The sequence below is a fragment of the Lichtheimia ornata genome, assembly GCF_029851405.1.
Source record: "Lichtheimia ornata isolate CBS 291.66 chromosome Unknown scaffold00071, whole genome shotgun sequence".
Lineage (NCBI taxonomy): Eukaryota > Fungi > Mucoromycota > Mucoromycetes > Mucorales > Lichtheimiaceae > Lichtheimia > Lichtheimia ornata.
Window position 1 is genome coordinate 72,096 of NW_026695391.1, and position 18,596 is coordinate 90,691.

The following is an 18,596-nucleotide window of genomic DNA, read 5'->3' on the forward strand; positions in this document are numbered from 1 at the left end:
CATTTCCTGTTTACGCCTATAATGTTGCCGACAACGAGCACTATTTTGCCGCTGAGCTCTGTCAAAGTGCACGGACAAGGTAATATGAGACATGACGTGAGTGAGTCAATGAGCAACAAGCTGCCCTGATCAATAACGCCATGCTGACTCCCGATGGTGAAATGCAAAAGTAAGCCGAGACTCAGCTTCAAAAGTAGTCGTATCAATAAATGCATGATGTGGAGGGTATTATGGATAGTAGTGATAATCATCTTTCACGGGAATTGGTAGCTATATTGTTGAAAGAGATGTGGTACTAAAAGAAAGGTAGTTGTCGTCCTACATGTTATTTCCATATTGGTGGGAGGTTGTGTAGGGCATTGGGCGGGGGGAGATGTTGTACCCAAAGAAGTAGATTTTTCTTAGGCAGGAATAGCTAATGCACTAAAAGATGGTAGTGGGCTGGGGTAAAACAGACCAACGCACAGCGGCAAAGGAGAGAGCTAGAGTGGAAGGAACGAATGGAAGCTGGGTCGGATGAACCGCTGTTAGGCCAAAAGTGGTAAGTCTTGGATGTTGGGCCGCAATGAGCTTTTTTTTTCTTGCTTTACTCCCTTCTTGTTCCTTCTCTCTCTTTTCTTCCTCTACACATTATTAAGGCTTTATCCACTCTTTCTTTCTCCTACTTTTCAATATGAGGTTGTGGTCTGCTCCATTGGCACATCACAACCAAACACCATTATTAGCTCTCCCTAAGGAGCTCTTATTGAAAATCATATCCAATGTCGCCCTATACGACGCATATCCATCATCATTGATACAGCTATCCATCACCTGTCGACATCTTTATTACCTTATACACAAAGACCCATGGCGACAAGCGACATTATGGCCAAGAGCCTTTAGTGCACGTTTCGATACCTCGGCAATTTACCGGCGTCAACTATATCGGCAACTCGATTGGCAGTCTGCGCTTGAGCGTAGGTGCAGAGCACTTGAAACATGCCGTCAAGTGGCAGCAACAGCAGCAACACAACAACCACGAGACCTTGTTGACCAGCTCAGCAAAATCGATTGGGAGATCATTTGGGACATGATTACAGAGCATGGTAAGTATCCAATATTGTGTGTGTATTGTTGCGCACACACCACCTAATGAGAAACATCCGCCATTCTCACACCGACCATTACCGCTCAAACGTTTTGCAGATGAGCTAAACATTCCGCAACTATTGAACCATCAAGTGCATCTGCTAGCTGGTGCTGCGTTTCAATTAGGATCCCTTCGTGATCGAGAAGCTTACCCTGTGGTCCTGCCTATTTTGTCCTTGCTAGTGAATTATGGTACTCTATTTTTTCCCCTGCACCATCAATACACACACACGCACACAATTGCTTCCCACCCCCCAAAACTTACCCACAACATTCCCCCACACTAACCTGTCTTTCTCTTCTCTCTCTTTTTTAGACTTCTCCATCAGCCGTTTCTTTACATCAGACATTTCACCACACATTGTATCACATGAACTAAGTCAATTTGCATACGACTTTGAAGCGGATGCCCTTATCACCAAGCACATGTCACCACGATTATTTCACTCACAAATCACGTTGCATGAAGATGATGATGATGATGATGATCCATTTATGAATGACAGCAAAAGCACAATTGATACAACAATCTTTTATCCATCACAAGATCCACTGACAGCTGCATTCCATTTATTCTTTACCACCATCTTTGCATGCCATCCTGCACCTTACGAAGCCATTCCAAAATGTTCACCCATTCCACTCTTTCCTATACACTCTGCCATGTTTGATGTTGAATACCTTCGACGTTATGAGCGTCAATTGTTTCATGCAAGTTTAAGGGAATCACGTGATAAATGGCACGACAAGCATTATAAGACGCCTGCTCCCTCCAACGGTAACCAGGCATTAGAAAACATTTACAGCGACACTGGATTTGCATCATCCACACATTTTGTCAGCGAAGCATACCTCATTGAAGGCGAATGGATGGGCTATTATTCGTTCTTGGATGTGGATGAAGACGATGATGGCAACGACATTGCAACAGCAGCCTCGGATTGGTTTGACGGTCCAATGCGTTTGACGTTACGTATTGTACCCCTAGATGATGAAGACGAAGAAGATGAACAAGTACAACAAGCATCATCATCCATGATCAGCCGACCCACAGGGTTTCCATCATGCCATTTACGCACGTGCCCATTGACCCGATTTGAAGGCATTGGCGCAGATAATCTTGGTGGTTTCCATGTCACGGGTTTAATTGACGACAGCGAAGATGGCCAAGTGACTTGGGAAAAGACCTACATTGATTCAGGCGAGACCTGGGAATATGCTGGCAGATTCCTCTTGCCCATGGGTCTATGTGGTCGTTGGGGTGATGAACAATATGGAGGTCCTTGGTGGATGTGGAAAGTACAACCATCCATTCAACCTGCCAACGGTCTCGAAAAGTCATCATCATCATCATCATCATTATCATGACCCTCCTCAAACACACGCTCGCTCACACACACACACACATTACTTACATACCTTATCATCATATATACGTACCTAGCCCACCGACACCAACAACCAACTTAGTATTACACACGCATTTGCATCTCTTTCCTTTTTGCATTCCATTTCCTCTTTCACCATGCATGTAAATCTCTCACTCTCTTTCTAGCTCTCTCTTTTCACCCTTTAGCATACTTTTGACATTCCTTCTTCTCTCTCATATTCCAACGTAAGATAAAAGCATAAGATGAACCACTTTACCCAAATAGGATTACAATAGAAACAAACGGCAAAATGGGGATGATATATATTACGAAGGTGAATGCGTGAGAGTGAGTGGGTGAATGAGTGTGTGCGAGTGTGAGAGTGTGAACTATAGATACAATGTGAGAATAATGGGGGTGGTAGGTGGGAGAATAAAAAGGTGGGATATAAAATTAAGGTGTGTGTGTGTGTGTGTGTGTGCGTGTCTACATGCCATGATGCATCATCTGCTTTCGTTGCATTCTTTGTGCGGATCGCTTTTTCTTTTGTAGAATCCTCAACAAGTCACCATCGTCATCGTCATCATCGGATGAAGAAGAATCGATCATGTCGTCTAGTCCACCAGAAAGAATGGGTTGAAGGATAGGAACGTGTTTATTGGCGGATGCAGGTGGTGCAGGTGGTGGTGGTGGTGCAGCAGCAGCAGCAACAGGTGATGTTGGTAAAAAGGATGATGTAGCATGATCGTAAGGTGTTCTAGAAGATCGACGGATATGCAACAACTGCTCTGATGGGTCGTTACGTGATTGTGGTGTATCAGGCATGGATAAAGATGTGTTGCGTGAAAGAGAATCCCAAGATTGAATCGATGAAGCGTAGGATCGACGAGAAGAGGCATTAGAATCAGAACGATCCACACTTTGATTTGGGTGATTGGTGGTGGTATGATAAGTAGCAGGGCGGATATGGGTTGCACTACTCGCAAACGATGCTCGATAGTTGCCGGAGAGAGAGAGTCGAAATGATTCTGATGTGGGTTCACTATGCGTATCCGACATGTAGGTAATGCTTTCATCATCATCATCGTCATCAATTGGAATATCCGCTCTTGGCCATGTTCCCACCACAATAGGAAGATTGACTTCAGCCTTCTTCTCCTCACTCAATTTCGCACGCACGCGTACTTGATAATACATTCGAAGTGTTGTTCCCCGAAAACCGATAGTAGGTGGTGTCGATGTGGGAATGGGTAATTGGCAGCTGATGGCTTGGGTGAAGTTGAAAGGACCATAGATATTGATATCATGTACAACGGACCTCAGCACCTCCTCCTTGGTATAACGATGTCTATGGGATATTATTAGTTATCATGTTCTCCTTGATGATCCCCTTTTATGTATGCGTACCTTCCATGTCGTATATCAGCAATTCTCACAAGTGACACTTTCAATCCCTTGGTGACCACTAATGGCTCCACAAAATTCAGGGTTGCACCAACATGAACAATGCTCCCTGCAAATGAGGCGTCAATGATGTCAATAGCGTTACACAGAATAGCTCTTTAGCACCAACCTCTAGCGTATCCAATGTGTGGTGTTGTGACCCGGAGATGGCATAATTTGTTGAGTGATTTGGACACGCTCACGGATTTCTCTTGTGATGCTTTGAATTGGGCTTCTTCAATGTCAAGATACTCCAAGATGGGAACCACGTATTCAGCCTTGTTGCAAAAGGTCTCTGGCACCATGGGTCGATGATGAATGGCGGTCAATGTGTATCGCACCCGTGCTTTCTTGGCAAACTAGGAAAGGTAAAGAACAAATGGCATCAATATAAAACGCACATATTAACAACAACCACCACCAAACCCCTGTTTCTTTTTACCTCCATTGAACTAGTCAAATCCACATTTTGAGGAACTTCAAACTCGAAAGGGAAAGTGTATGGCTTCGCCTCAAGTACAAAGGTCTTATCATCACCCGATAATCGTAGTTGCTTGGTTTCTTGAAACAAGACAATAGTCTCCTTGTCCTTGATAGTCAAAAGCACCTCTCCAATAAACTTGAGCATGATGTAACTTGTCTTTGTCGGGTTCTTGGGATGAACAATCACATTGCCTATTCGTATTGAGCACGATGAGCAAATAGCAAAAGTGGGGTGAAGAAGAGGGCTGCTGCTGCATATGGGTGTGTGTGGGTGTGTGCGTTCCTATCTCTTATCAAGGAGTATCCATATCATTCTTACCTTGCAAGTGTTCACCTGGGAAGTAGAACTTCTCTTCATTCAAGGTAATGTCGAGTGTTTTGCCACTCTTTAGTTTCATTGTGGAAGTGTGCAGGACACGAAAAAAGAAAGGTGAGGGAAAAGAAGAGAATTATGCGCGCAATTGAGCTGCGCCCATTCTCTGTGTGTGAATATGCGTGTGCTTCATTCTCCCCAGCCCCCCATCCCTCTCCCTTACAATAAAAAAACTTGCCTGTGACCAGTTGATACTCGTACAAGTGCCACGTTGCCCTTACAACTATTGTTGTTATATTGAACCTTGTTAACTATCGTTGTATCCATCGTTGCTATTACTACATTATCTCCTTGTTGCTATGATACTACTACATGTTACATATTCCATGCCCTTCTTTGTCATCAAAGTTGGTGATAAGCTGAACCCAAAATTGTCGTATCGTATGATCTATTATCCTTATCCGTACATGTGCTGAGAATGTATCCCTGTCATTGTTTAGGTAATACGTTTGTTACTGCTACTACTTTTTCCGTATATCCCTAGTAGGCATTACATACTTAAATTCGCACAGATAGACTAATTAAACATCTTTTATGACTTGCATATTACCTCTATCCTACCTGATTCTCCTTTGTTGTTTGAGATTTGTTGACCATGCGTTAAAGTCTTAAAAGGACCCTATGCAAGGGATCCGACTACTTACACGTGAAATGTGTCTCATCTATACTCAGTCGTTTTAGGCTGGCCATGATAGCACATGACAGAAAGAATTGAAGGCTCGGATAAGATGAACGTGGTACTAAAAGATGTTATGTATGAGACCATGAAGCCAAACGTACTTCAAAGAGTGCTTGGCCTGAGCCAAATGCTACAAGACGTTATTATTGATGACCTTTTGCACCTGACTCGTTCGTGCTTGGTGCATTTGCATATGCATGCATTTTATTGTAAGAGCACAATCGAGAACCTACTTTTCCTTTTCAAGCGTTATTGGATACTTTAAATAACACCAAAGGTGCCTCTATCTTTTGAAGGATCTCGAAGGTGCTTAAAGGTTCTATCATAGATCTTTTGTCAAGACCGATTACTGCATCAAAGTTAGGGTTGCACAAAATGCTATCTTTGAAGATTTCCAAAGTGGCATCATCCATCATACTTTTTCAAATCCATAATATAGCAACAGCTGTATCACAATGATCTCCATGTATTCCCTTCATCCATAAACCCACAAGAATGCTTCATACAAAATCAAAAATATTATTCCCAATGTATCTATTGCTTCAAGTGTAATGGGGAATCACTGGTGTACATCATCTAATGAAAATGACATTTGAGTCCCTATACCCTATCATGATCACATCCCTCATCTCTTTACCTCCTTTGCACCGACACTGCCACCACCACCAGTGACACCAAAAGTGGTCCACGACTTGGCATCTGAAGGTTCCAAAGTAGCCCATGAAACACCGCTGGTCTTCTTCAAGCTGATCTCGACCTTTGTGGTAAGAGCATTGTATTTTGATTGCTCAGGATCGATTGTCTATAGCCAAATGATCATGAGAAAACTATGCTATAATATCCCCAACAATGGGGCACTTACGTGGAACAAGGGGATAGTCTTCTGATAGCGCTCATTGTTCTTCATCTTGATATCAATGGACAAGGATTGCTTTTCAAAGGTGACCTTGGTATCAAGCTTGTTCTTTGCAAAAACGCTCAAGATGATATGGGTTTGGGTTTGGTACCAATCTGTCCGGCAATCCACAAGTTGTTCCTTCTATGACCTTATGTTAATAAAGGATCCCTCATATCATAGTGCATCTCACTCACTCACTCACCTGGTTTTGACGACCCACAAAAAGATGCTTGCCTTCCTTACAACCTGGGATCTTTAAGAATTCATCAAATTCGAGTACACGACGACGGCAACAACTCCAGCCCTTTGAGCCTTCATGGAACACGGGAGCACCTGGATGATAGACGCATGTAGCTTCGGGACCTTGACCACGTGACGTAGCATCATCCTTGTATTGAACACCACATCCCTTGCGTTTACAAGTAGCATTGGCTGGTACAGGAATACTTTCATCATCCTCTTCTTCCACAACCTCTTCCACAACCTCCTTCTTGGGTTCTTCCTTGGGGACAGCAGGCGACATTGATGCTGGAGGGGGATTGGAGGGTTGGTTGCCATACACTTCTACACCATCCTTGGTCACCGAAGTAGCAGTAGGCGTGGTGGTGGTCTTGGTGGTGTCAGCTTCAGGCTTCTTTTCCTCTACAGGCTTCTCAGTGGAATGACGACCAAATGTGCATCCAGGGATATTGAGAAACTCGTCAAAGTCCGTGACACGCTTGTCGCAACAAGACCAACCCTTGAGACCTATGACGGCATGTCAATATGGAATCGAACCCATCGCGTCAAGCACAATTTACCTTCGTGGAACACGGGAGCACCAGGATGGAATTGACAAGCTATCCAATGCACACACACATGAGCAAGCAGCTCAATACGCCATTGAGTCCATGATCAGCAGCTTTACCGTTATCCTTGTTGTCTTGTTCGGAAAAGTCTTGGTTGCAACCTTTATGCGTACACTTGACCATGATAATAGTCGTCGTTGAAGCGTTGAAAGAAGACGAGGGGTTTAAGCATCCACCTGTTTCTTTTTGTTTCTATTCCCGCCCTCCTCACCACCGGTGATCTAAACGTTGCGCTGCTACTACTACAGCTGTGGATCTGTCAAAGAGGTTTATTGTCATGCACACATACATACACACTCTGTTTCCATCCCTCTCTCTCTCTCTCTCTATGTAAAGAAAGTCCATATACAACTACTATAATATAGCCCTCCCATCCCCTATCTAACTTTGATTGACTCTCCTTTTAACATCTCCCCCATCATCCCTATTCTTCATTATCATCACCATGGATAAACAATCGTTCCAGCATCTTCCAGAAACAAAGGCACTTTTGAGTGATACGCTTTCCTTTTTCAAAACGTGTTGTTCCCATTGTGAATGATTGGAGGCGTTGTCATTAGTTCTATATTTACAATCTACTGCCACACACTGACGCTGACTCACACGTGGGGAATCGTCATCGGATTTTGTCATTTCGTTGAGCATGAATGAATGACTGCCAAGGTTTTCTTGTAAAGATGGATACACAACACCTCTTGTGTGTGTGGGGTGATGCCTTTATTTGTTGCTGCAACAACGCTCCAATAGGGAGCTTGACATCAAACATAAACGAGCAGTGTAACATGTTATAAGCATAATCAGCATAATAACACATCGCTCGGGCCGGAGATGGCTATGGTCACGACACGAATAAAACAACAACACATGCACGGATTCGTCATCTCAAAACAAACAAGGTCAAAGTAAAATGTCTTTTCGCTCATGTGCACATAGCGCATTATACATAGTGAATCGATCATGTTGGTTGATTTGCTGTAACACTAGGATCGTTACTATGACATGATAATGTAAAGTTACCCGGTTTTTTAGTACTATCATCAAGCTTCTGGATCCCGTATCTTGGGTATAGGCGCAGGATAAATGAAATGCAAATGGAAATACGCGGGTTAATACAAATACAGCAAATGTGCCTTTGTTACCTTACATGCTTTTCACATCAGGATGCAAGATACATAACAAAGAAAAATGCCTCACATTTGCATATAGAAAATATCACCCTTTCTTATCATAGCTATGCGCCTTCAACATTTACATAGGAAAAACAAAACGTCGATCATCATGTTGTGTATACTTTTATCAGTAAAAAGTGGCATGTGGTAGGATACGATGCGAGACACATGATGAAACGCAAATAACGTGAAACCCTCTTTTCCCCAAACTTACATCATTTTTTGCCCGCCCATTTGTGTCCATGTGTAGCAAGATCTCGTGGTCAATACGGCATTACACGGAAGGACGACATTGCCATTTTAGAATGTTAACGGCTTGGGTTTGCAACAACAGCATCATTTAGCACAATGGCTTGGTCGCATTCAGGTGCACGTAGACACATTTATTTACCTCATTGTGTAGTATTTTAGGGCGTGTGAATAGAATGAACCTTGTGTTAGACACAACAGGAGAAGGAATAAGCGTGCTCAAGTGCCCTATTGACAAAGGGCCCCCTTTTTGTGCCTGCAACACCTCTTGTGCCACCCACAAATGGGGTGTTCCTCGGATCAGTTTGTGGTTCGTTGTAGTACGTTGGGGAACAAGAAACTTGTTTCATCCATGAATCAGGTTGTCAGCTATTTAGGACAATGATAATGTGTTTTATTGTATGATTCCATAAAGATTGCTATGGAAAAAGCATAATGGGATTGTTGATATGGCAACAAGCACAGCAACGTTAAAAATGACTCTCATATCTGTATTTGGATGGGGCGTCCTCAAGCTGCGGCAATTTCATTCCCGTTGGAAAGCCCCTGGCCCTTTCTTTCTTCTTTCTTCGCACCCACCCATACATGTCTTTTGCAATTCCTTATCTATTCAGAAGCAGCGCTAAAAAGAAAAGAGACAACAATGCCACCACGCATCAGTCATTGCCATCAACAACACCCGTAACTACAGGGATTTTACCAACAACGACAGTCGATTCCTCCTCGTCAGGCATTAGCAGCGATAGCGATAGTAGAGATCAACCTTATCCAACATTGGTTGCCATGACACAGTCCAGAGGAACACCTTGCTCTCGGAATCCTTCTCCAACTTCGTCAACAACCTCTCGATCCCGCCCCACTTCCCTTGGAGCCCATCCCACAATGTCATTAGAACCCGAAGAGTTGGACGAGAATCGCTTCTATCGTTACATACGATCTCACTTCAACTTGGTCTTCTCACGCTCCACTGTCGTCTGTATCCCTCATTCAAGAGCCGTGGAAGGCATGATACTCACCAAAGACTTTATCGGTAAACGCTGCATAAATTACTTAGCACCCATTTAAGGAAACCCGCTGGTTCTGATTACAAGCTCTTGCACACTTCTTTAGAGACACACTCGTACAATCCATCACCCTATTATCAAGGACAATTCCAAGCAGCTAACGGCAAAGTGATTTCTATTGAACTTCCGATCATCAGCACTGTGTCAGGTAAGTGGATCTCTTTTTCTCTTTTTCTCTCTCTCTCTCATGTGCACAAAACAAGCCCTCCCACACACACACCCCCTTTTATAAATGTCAACATGATCCTGATTTGAGATAGGTTTCAAGGATCCACGTGCAGTCTATGTGATGGCTGAGGAATGGGTTTACATTGGAAGGAAAAAGATACGAGTCCTATTGATCGACAGAGCTTTGGAAGGTGATCCTTTGGTACGTACGATGTATGATATCAAAGAGTCAACAAGAAGTACTTATTCGTGTCTTTAGCCTCCTCAACCACGAAGCCCGAATACTCTCTCAATCCCAACCGTGCGCAACTCGAAAACGTAAGTTTCTCTTGTCAAGTGATGTTTATCAATCCGCACGCATTCAACTCAGTTTGATCCAGTGACCTTGATTTTCTCAACATGCTCCCAGAGAACGCTGAAGCAATGTATGAGCTACAAATGGGCGTCCAAAAGTTTGTCAACACCTATGTCTACATTCGTGGATTCAATCAGTATACCGTGGATAAGATCCAACACATGTATGGTAAAGCTTATCGAGTAAGTAGATGGATGGCTACGTAGATAGATGTCTTCAAAACGACTTACATTATCTTTTGCTTAGACCATTCTGCAAAAGAATAGCCGATTACGAGAAGCATGTCGGATCCAAGCTGAGCATGATCACTTTTTGGAACTAGTGGAAAAGTAAGTATACTTTAATGCTAAACGAACCATACACACAGAGAGAGCTGATGCAAAACACATGTTAATAGCGTTGTCATGGGGTTCCTGTACGAGAAGATTTGGGTTCAGTCGTTGCGTGCTATTTTGCAATCTCAGGATAACTACTTGGATTCCATATGCAGGGCTTATGCTCGGGAGACCATCACCCTTGATCGATACCTTGTGAGCCATCCTATGGCCGATATGCCATTAGAGTGCTTTGAGGCTGCTATCGCTTGTCTTCGCCGAGTGGATACCGAAACAGAGGGACCGATTTCGGTGGATGATGACAGACTCGCTGCCCCAGTGCTGCAAAATACATCGGGTGATCAGCTGGCATTCACCCCATTGGAAAAGCTTGCATGTGTTCGTATGACATTGGACCTGATCACCGCAGCCGTTTCGGATTATATTCAAAGTACATCCGTCACTATGATCAAAGATGGTAAGTTGTTTATTTAAAATGAGTGAGAAAAATGAGATGCATTGACCAATCTAGCCAAAGAAGATGATTCACCGGTGACAGCTGATGAAATGATACCATTGTTTGCATATATCCTTGTACACAGCCGCATTCCTCGTATCGCTAGCCTCGCTTTTTATATGGAGCATTTTCGCCTTTCTCTTATTGAAAGATCTGAGCATAGGTAACTATTATCATCTCCTATCCTCACTTGCCCCCCCTTTTTTGGCTGACTTTGTGTTATTGCAGCTTCGTACTTGTCACGCTCAAAGCTGCATCGGATTTTCTCAAAGCTGATCCACTCTCCTTGCATGATGCTAATTCAAGTGTATCCACACTTTCGACATCGTCAACTCCAACAGCACTTTCACCAAAATTACAACAAAATATTCGAACACGATCAACATCCTTTGGTTCATCTCCCGTCACCACTCCCCAAGCTAATGTACCTGGTCCACAAAACTCATTGCATTATCGATCTGTATCCATGTCATCAGCAGCTGGCACTCCCAGTTTACGGCATCGTAAATCACAAAGCGCCGATCTCCATAATATGGCAGTCGCCGACGCAGCAGCTGTAGATGAATATGATCGCACCAACAACAATCGACGCAACTCGTTAACACCCAGTGTCATTATTCGTCCCATTGTTGCCCAACAACAAAACAACAACAACAACAATCGACGTAGCCTGGATATCAGCAATGATTGGATGGTTGGAAAACATTACCAACACCATCATCAAGCACCTAAAATACCCACCATCAGCCATTCACGTCCTATCATCTCAACCACCTTTCCCACTATCTCCAATTCCACTCCGCTACCAGGTCTCAATCAAAAGACAACACCAACATCATCAGCCGCATCCTCGTGTCATGGAGTACCATCACCCACAGCCATCACATCCGAGAATCGTAAATTGGCACGCTCTCTCAGCTCCACATCCTCACTTTATTGCGGCCAAAAGATCCACCATCCCCCAGAAATCATCAATCTACGCAGCAAAGGCCGTCCTGCATCAATTTGCATTGATCCCCGATCGATGCATCAGGATAAGGAGGAGGATGAAGAGGATGATCTTGGTGACTTTCTTCGTGGATTACAAAGCGTGAATGCTGATATCGTTGGAGAACGCTCAGGTGCCTATCGTGCAGTTCGGCGGCTCTAGTCAATCAACCCAATATCGTTATTTTTATATCTTCAAAAAATGTACATACCTAGAACCCATGTTTCGAGACTTTTACAATGGACAATGGGAGAGGGGAAGGTGGGTTTATTAGATATGGATGGAGCATTTGACAGCGATGGGGCTTTTTTTTGGGATGATGTATGTAAATGTCATATGGCTTTGAAGGGTATACTACGTACGGACCTGGTTGTTCACTTTGATCGTACATAAACTTTCGAATACAATGCCACAATAATACACGCTGATTCTATGTGACCCACGTGATTGGTACCAGGGATGAAAGGTGGATACAAATGTGAAGGTTGGAAAGCGAGATTGCATCATCTATATAATTGTATCGAGACGCTTTGGTTGCTTTTATCATATTGCATTCGTTAAAGCTTCCTTGTTCATATGCTGATAGACAGCAGGCAGTGGCCATTCTCAGGATTGTACACAAGTTTAGATAGACGCTTGTATTTTCAAAGATAATAAACCCATAGTAATGGTACTCAACAATAGAGCTTGTTACAGAAGTTTGATCCATTGAAAGCTTAAAGTCATTACGTTTAGGAAAAAAGTGAGCTTTGATACAACGTGAAACGAGTACATGCATATGCTTATGACAACTTTCAGCATGTGCCCTTGTCTTGTATGTATGATCTTGAATGAGTACAATCCCTGGAGACAAGCAATGCCATCCCCCTGTTACCCTTTCGCACGATACTCTCGGATGTATTTTTGGCTTGTTAACTATACCATGTTTCCATACGGTCTTTCAAAGGCAGACCCTTACTATAGGGGCAGGAACCGTTATGCAATCTTCACCAATAAGATTGACTCTTGTCAAGTCCCGACTTCTCGGCTTAGTTGCACAACAAATGCTTCTGCATCTTTTGCTGTGCCAGGCTCTAGTTACTTGACAATGAACAAAGACCACTCTTCATATGGCATCACGCTTACAAACATAAAGGTGCCTGTATATCCAAACTTTACAATGAAACGTGGGGTTTTGAATAGAGCAATGTGCTCGGCTTGGCCAACAGCACCTTGTGTGAAAGTTTCGCGTTCAATGTCGCAAACAGCCCAAAAAATATTTTTTGGTCGTCGTCGTCGAAGAGGTCGACCCCCAGATCCAGTTTGGCTGGTAGCGACATTGCGAAATCTGGGATTGGCCACGATGAACGCAAAACTTTCATACAAGGTGCTGTTGTCCAAGCCGAGCCCATTGCTCTAATAAAAACCTCACGTTTCATTGTAAAGTTTAGAGATACAGGCACCTTTATGTTTATAAGCGTGATGCTATATGAGAAGTGGTCTTTGTTCATTGCCAAGTAGCTAGACCCTGGAGAGCCAAAGATGCAGAAGGACCTCTTTGGGTTACTCAGCTAAAAAGTCAGGACTTCAGGGACAATGCATGACAGGTACACAACCCTCACTTTTATGTCATACATTGGCAGCTAATAGCCACTTTTGTGCATTCCCAACTTTTGTGCATTCTATTGTAGGTGGACGATGCTCCTGCTCTAGACATTCATTTCCATGATTAAATTAGGTTGATCCGAGTTGATTTGGTTGAGTTACGCTCACACAAGATTACATCGGTTGAGCTACATCGAGCGTGCTTGATGTCGAGAGTGATGTAATCTCTCTTTGACCGCAGCTCAGTCAAATCAGCTCGGATCAACCTACTTTAATCATGGAAATGAATGTCTGGAGCAGGGACATCGTTCCCATGCAGTGGATCTCGCAACAATGATGATTGGATAAAAGTGGCCGTTAGCTAGCAATACATGCCTGCTCCTAGATGATCCATAAAGTAATTATACATTGACCCTTTCATTCATGCAAACGTAGCTGTGTTACACAACACGACCCTCTGCATCTTTTGCTCCAGTCCATCATCACCATCCTTTAACTTTCTTGATCCGAGAGGATTTGACTGAACAACGCTTGTACAAAGAAGTATCATCCAAGCATTAGAAAAAAACTACTTAATTTCCACTTCTTCCACTCACCACATCTTCTCTCTTCCTCCCATTCTCAACTGTTGGCCCATTCAAGTACATCTACCACCTGCGAACCATTGTCCTGCTTCAACCCACCATGTCAATCCTATAACCCTCTTGATCCGATTGTCTTTGTCTGAATGGCAAGTTCATGAGCATGTACGCAGCCTTCTTGTCACTCTTCCACAACACACGAATCTCTTGACACAACACGAGCTCTTGCACATTCCTCTACCACGACCAATCGTAACAGCGTTCATTCCAGCAGTTGCGATTCGTTCCATTGTCTCAAGCAGCGTTTACAACCTTGTCATTCTACTACAACACATGCTCTTGCACATTCCTCTGCCGCAACCAAACGCACAGCAAGGGCTACACCCCGTTGTCTCAAGCAACTTGCAGCAACTTGTCTTGCAGCCTTCTTTTACATGAACAGCAGATAGCCATTATGTAGAAGCGACTTGATTTACGCGTACCAACTTGCTTCAATACATACGGGTTGCTTTGGATATGGATATTGGTATGGTACATGGGATGGAAGGATCTGGATATATACAAAGTGTGGAATGTTCTTATGCATCCATAGTGTATTGGACCATTATGTTTGATCTTATTATCGTGAACGATTGGTGCATTCAATTATCCCACTTTACACGCTATTCCACGGCAACTACTATCATCATTATCTGTGCAATGTATCAACTATCAACCACGTAGAGCCATCATCATCCTACTCCATGTCTTGACACACCATCATGCATACAATTCACCACCTCAGATCCATCCATTGGCCTTTTCACAATGTACCCCAAAGGATAGACATTTTCCAAGTTGATGTATCTCCCCCTGAAGCAATTCTTTGTGTACTTCTCAATCTATCTCTTGTGGATGATCTAAGATTAAAGGATTACTTTAACGAATACTAAGTTTCTATAAGATCTTCCTTCTTCCTAAGTTAGACCTTGTCGCGTGAGTGGCACTTGATGCATTGTGTTGTAGAAGTATATCCACTTTTAAATGCTGTGATAAACAAAAAAAGAAAGAAAGTGAGAAAGGGATCTGGTTGATTCATTGTGCCTTGAACAAAGGCGATACTCAATAGTGTAATCCATCTCCTCTTTGTGATTAGATACACACACTCCTCTTTTGTGATTTAGTTCTTGCAAGGCGGGAGATACACGGCATAATATGAATACTTCTCCTTTGTACCATCCACATCCATTAACATTGTACTCATCCACTCTGCCACAAAGAATAGGTAATTATGTAGCTCAAGAATATACAATAGGTTGGCGTTTTATGTATCAACTTGGGTTCTATGTATGTAAATTGGGCAATGGTGAGAAGAAGGAATGCAAGGAAATGAGAAGTTGGTGAGGGGGAATCAGTGATCTCTATAGATTTCTTTTGCCAAAAATGCTGCTACATCTGGATCTTTCCAATAATTGAGATGGGTGGCCAATGCGCTCCAATAAGGATTGTCTAGATTGTTCTCTTGTAAACAATAATCAACTCTTCCAGTCACGTTGAGTAATCGTAAGCGACGTGCACCATCCGAATAAGGTGATGTATTATCTGCCAATGGAGGAGGTGGTGATTGTCGTGCAGGTGAATTGTTCCACATGGAGATCATGACAGCTGAATCGCTACTGGATCGTGAATGGGTAGGCGATCGAATATTTTCAGGGACGCTCAAATCTTGTTGTTGTGCTGTTGTCAATTGATCGAATACAGCTGCATCATCATCACTGCTGTTGGCTGATTGCATATCCTCATACATTTGTTGTTTGGATAGTCCAAGTCCTCGCATCACAAGATTCGCTGTGAGACCATATTTGATGGATTCATACATGGCACCCGCTCGATTGGTTAATCCACCCGAACCACTTGCACGTTTGCCCTTTTTCTTATCCATGATGAGTTCTTTGATGTGTGGTATCATTGCTGGTTTGAAGTTTGCACTGTATTGGCGGGAAATAAGCGGCTCAAGTCGATACGCCACCGGATCAGACTACATAAAACGGTACATCAGCCATCTTATCCATCACCTGGTACACCCGCTACTACTGCTACTATACATACCCTGTTGAAGATATTGTACAAATTGTTTACCGCTGGGTAACAACATTGAGATGACTCTTGACCACGAAAGCTTTTGCTCTTTCTTGATGCTACGCGAGTGCCCTTGACTAATAACATCACGCCGGCTGGAGATCCAAGTCCAAAAAAGTTCTCTGCAGTGAAGAGCAATGCATTGGATTTTTGATACTGCTTCAAGAGATCTGGTTGCTTCAAGGCAGCGAGCATGCTTGCTTTATCAGGAGGTGGTGTAACAGGTTGTAAAGAGAGCATATCAAGCGCAATAAGAGCCTGCAAATTGATGAAAAAGCACCTCTTGATTAATGAAAGAATGCATCTACTTGAATTGATCATACTTACACCAAGAGAGTGGCCCACCACGGATACTTTTCCATTCCTCTCCAAAAAGTCTGGATTCCTCTTGATGTATTGTAGATAGATGCCATTGATAAGTCTGCAAATCGATGTGGTCATTTGCTCGCGGTATTTTGGCGTGAGATATAAAGGAACTAAGATGATACAGTAAATGTGTTAGCTTCAAACGCTACCCATCTCTAAAGCAATGTATACTTACTATCCATAATGACATTGGATACAAGTGACCGGATATTGGGTACGCTGTCGACTGTCAACTCCTCCAAAGTGGGACACCCATCATCGCCATCAGGCATACCAAGGTCCGCTTCAGTGTGCTGTAATCCTTCTTCACGCGATATACCAAATTTGATCTCCTGACGCCAAGGCACTGGTAAGAATTGAATACCATTGGGTCGATCCGAACGTATTGCAGCAGCATAAGCCGATTTCACTCCTCTCCGCAAATTGTCAACATCTGTGGTGGTGGTCCTGTTAGCCTTGTATACCCAGGATATTTTTTGCATAAACGCAGCATACCATCAATGAAACTTTGACCAGCAAATCGTTGACCAGCCCTATATAAATCACATGATGAGCCTCTTAGCCACGCCACATTCCTCTTTTCCTCTTACCCGGGTATAACAAAGACCAAATGATCAATCTGACGAGGTTCTTCACCATCCTCATCACCCACTTTGATGGTATCATCAGCCCCTGGTGCTTCGATACAAATAGCGTCGTCATCATGAACACTTTGTCCTTCTTGTTCCTCAGCAGCTTTACGTAATGTTGATAGGGAGGGCGATGACTTGGATCCTCGTAATTGTCTGTCAGTGGTCTCCTGATATCCACGCACCAGCCTTGTACCACCGAGATTTTGCTTGTTGGTGAGGCGTGTGATGATGCTTTTGGCCAATTTGCTGCTAGTGCTATTTCTATAATATGACGTCGTTTGATGAGTTCCTCTTCTTGAATAGATAGATTGATATACCTTACGATAAAAGCCATGCAGTATGTGGACCCGTGTACGCAACGTATTGTCCCAAATAAGGCCCAAGTAAATTCCATTGCTTCTCAACAGGTTGACTTGCCAACGCTATCTCCAATTTCTCTTCCTCGAGTGTTGTGGTCGATGCTGCTGCTGCTGCTGCTGATGCATCCTCCTTACGTTTACCATTGACTGCTAGGCTTGGATCACTGTAAGGCTTGTACTTGCTAAATTAAGAGTGTGAGTATTACCATTCTTATTAGCATCATCATCATCCACACCTCATCATTGACATTTACCGATATCCCGCTTCTACTTGCTGAGCAAGTGCCTCCTCGCATGGCACCCATTTAGAGCCATCGGATTGCATAAACCATGTTGCACGCCGTACAGGGTATGTGGGTCCTTCCCAATAGACTGGCGATAATGTACGATAAAAGACCTTGACATCAAATAAATGATCTTCATTGACGGGCACAGTGGTTGACATGTCTTTGGACTAAACCCCACCCCCCTTATCAGTTTGTTGCTATGCATAGCTTCATGCTTGCTTTACCTCTAGAGCTTTCTCCAATGCTTCAGAATCCCTCTTTGAAAATGCCACCCATTTGAGCTTCTTGGATCGTGTACTGTCAACTGCATAAAACCTTTTGGAAATGAAACAATCTTGAGCAAGAGGGAAGAAGAGGAGGGGGCGATCGTTTGAACTGGGGTCATTACCATCGAGGTTCTAAAGGAGGCGCATTTGGATCTGGAGTAAGGCCCAATGTACGCGGACTGGCGAGTGCAAGGCGAGTATTGTTGACATCTCGCTCCAACATGACAAGGCTATGGAAAGGGAAGAAAAGATAAAAGTGGGCTTGAAACGCGGCTCCAGAAATTGTAAACGACGTTGAGCTCTTTGTGTCACCTGTCCTGCATGTCGTTTGTTGCACCACCCAAAGCTAAAGCG

At 43.4% G+C, this 18,596-nt stretch overlaps 5 protein-coding genes across 5 annotated transcripts; 2 read left to right on the forward strand and 3 right to left on the reverse strand.

Annotated features, from left to right (window-relative positions):
* Window positions 1-673: 673 nt before the first annotated feature.
* Window positions 674-2,499, forward strand: O0I10_010508 (uncharacterized protein; the record flags this gene model as incomplete). The annotated part of the gene is made up of 3 exons (XM_058490487.1): window positions 674-1,088; window positions 1,189-1,323; window positions 1,448-2,499. The coding sequence occupies 3 exons, from the start codon at window positions 674-676 to the stop codon at window positions 2,497-2,499; spliced, it is 1,602 nt and encodes a 533-aa protein (XP_058338741.1).
* Window positions 2,500-2,987: 488 nt separating this feature from the next.
* O0I10_010509 (uncharacterized protein) lies at window positions 2,988-4,825 on the reverse strand (the record flags this gene model as incomplete). Its single annotated transcript, XM_058490488.1, has 5 exons — window positions 2,988-3,849; window positions 3,909-4,014; window positions 4,075-4,303; window positions 4,387-4,619; window positions 4,747-4,825. 5 exons carry the CDS (start codon window positions 4,823-4,825, stop codon window positions 2,988-2,990), a joined length of 1,509 nt encoding a protein of 502 aa, XP_058338742.1.
* Window positions 4,826-6,013: 1,188 nt separating this feature from the next.
* Window positions 6,014-7,348, reverse strand: O0I10_010510 (uncharacterized protein; the record flags this gene model as incomplete). Its single annotated transcript, XM_058490489.1, has 6 exons — window positions 6,014-6,055; window positions 6,117-6,281; window positions 6,342-6,518; window positions 6,580-7,124; window positions 7,178-7,216; window positions 7,285-7,348. The coding sequence occupies 6 exons, from the start codon at window positions 7,346-7,348 to the stop codon at window positions 6,014-6,016; spliced, it is 1,032 nt and encodes a 343-aa protein (XP_058338743.1).
* A 1,880-nt stretch (window positions 7,349-9,228) lies between these two features.
* O0I10_010511 (uncharacterized protein) lies at window positions 9,229-12,211 on the forward strand (the record flags this gene model as incomplete). The annotated part of the gene is made up of 9 exons (XM_058490490.1): window positions 9,229-9,673; window positions 9,754-9,855; window positions 9,968-10,077; window positions 10,135-10,193; window positions 10,256-10,412; window positions 10,477-10,559; window positions 10,628-11,022; window positions 11,077-11,224; window positions 11,290-12,211. 9 exons carry the CDS (start codon window positions 9,229-9,231, stop codon window positions 12,209-12,211), a joined length of 2,421 nt encoding a protein of 806 aa, XP_058338744.1.
* Window positions 12,212-15,604: 3,393 nt separating this feature from the next.
* Window positions 15,605-18,465, reverse strand: O0I10_010512 (uncharacterized protein; the record flags this gene model as incomplete). Its single annotated transcript, XM_058490491.1, has 10 exons — window positions 15,605-16,231; window positions 16,303-16,590; window positions 16,660-16,808; window positions 16,874-17,131; window positions 17,194-17,231; window positions 17,289-17,591; window positions 17,653-17,871; window positions 17,944-18,143; window positions 18,201-18,291; window positions 18,365-18,465. 10 exons carry the CDS (start codon window positions 18,463-18,465, stop codon window positions 15,605-15,607), a joined length of 2,274 nt encoding a protein of 757 aa, XP_058338745.1.
* Window positions 18,466-18,596: the final 131 nt, after the last annotated feature.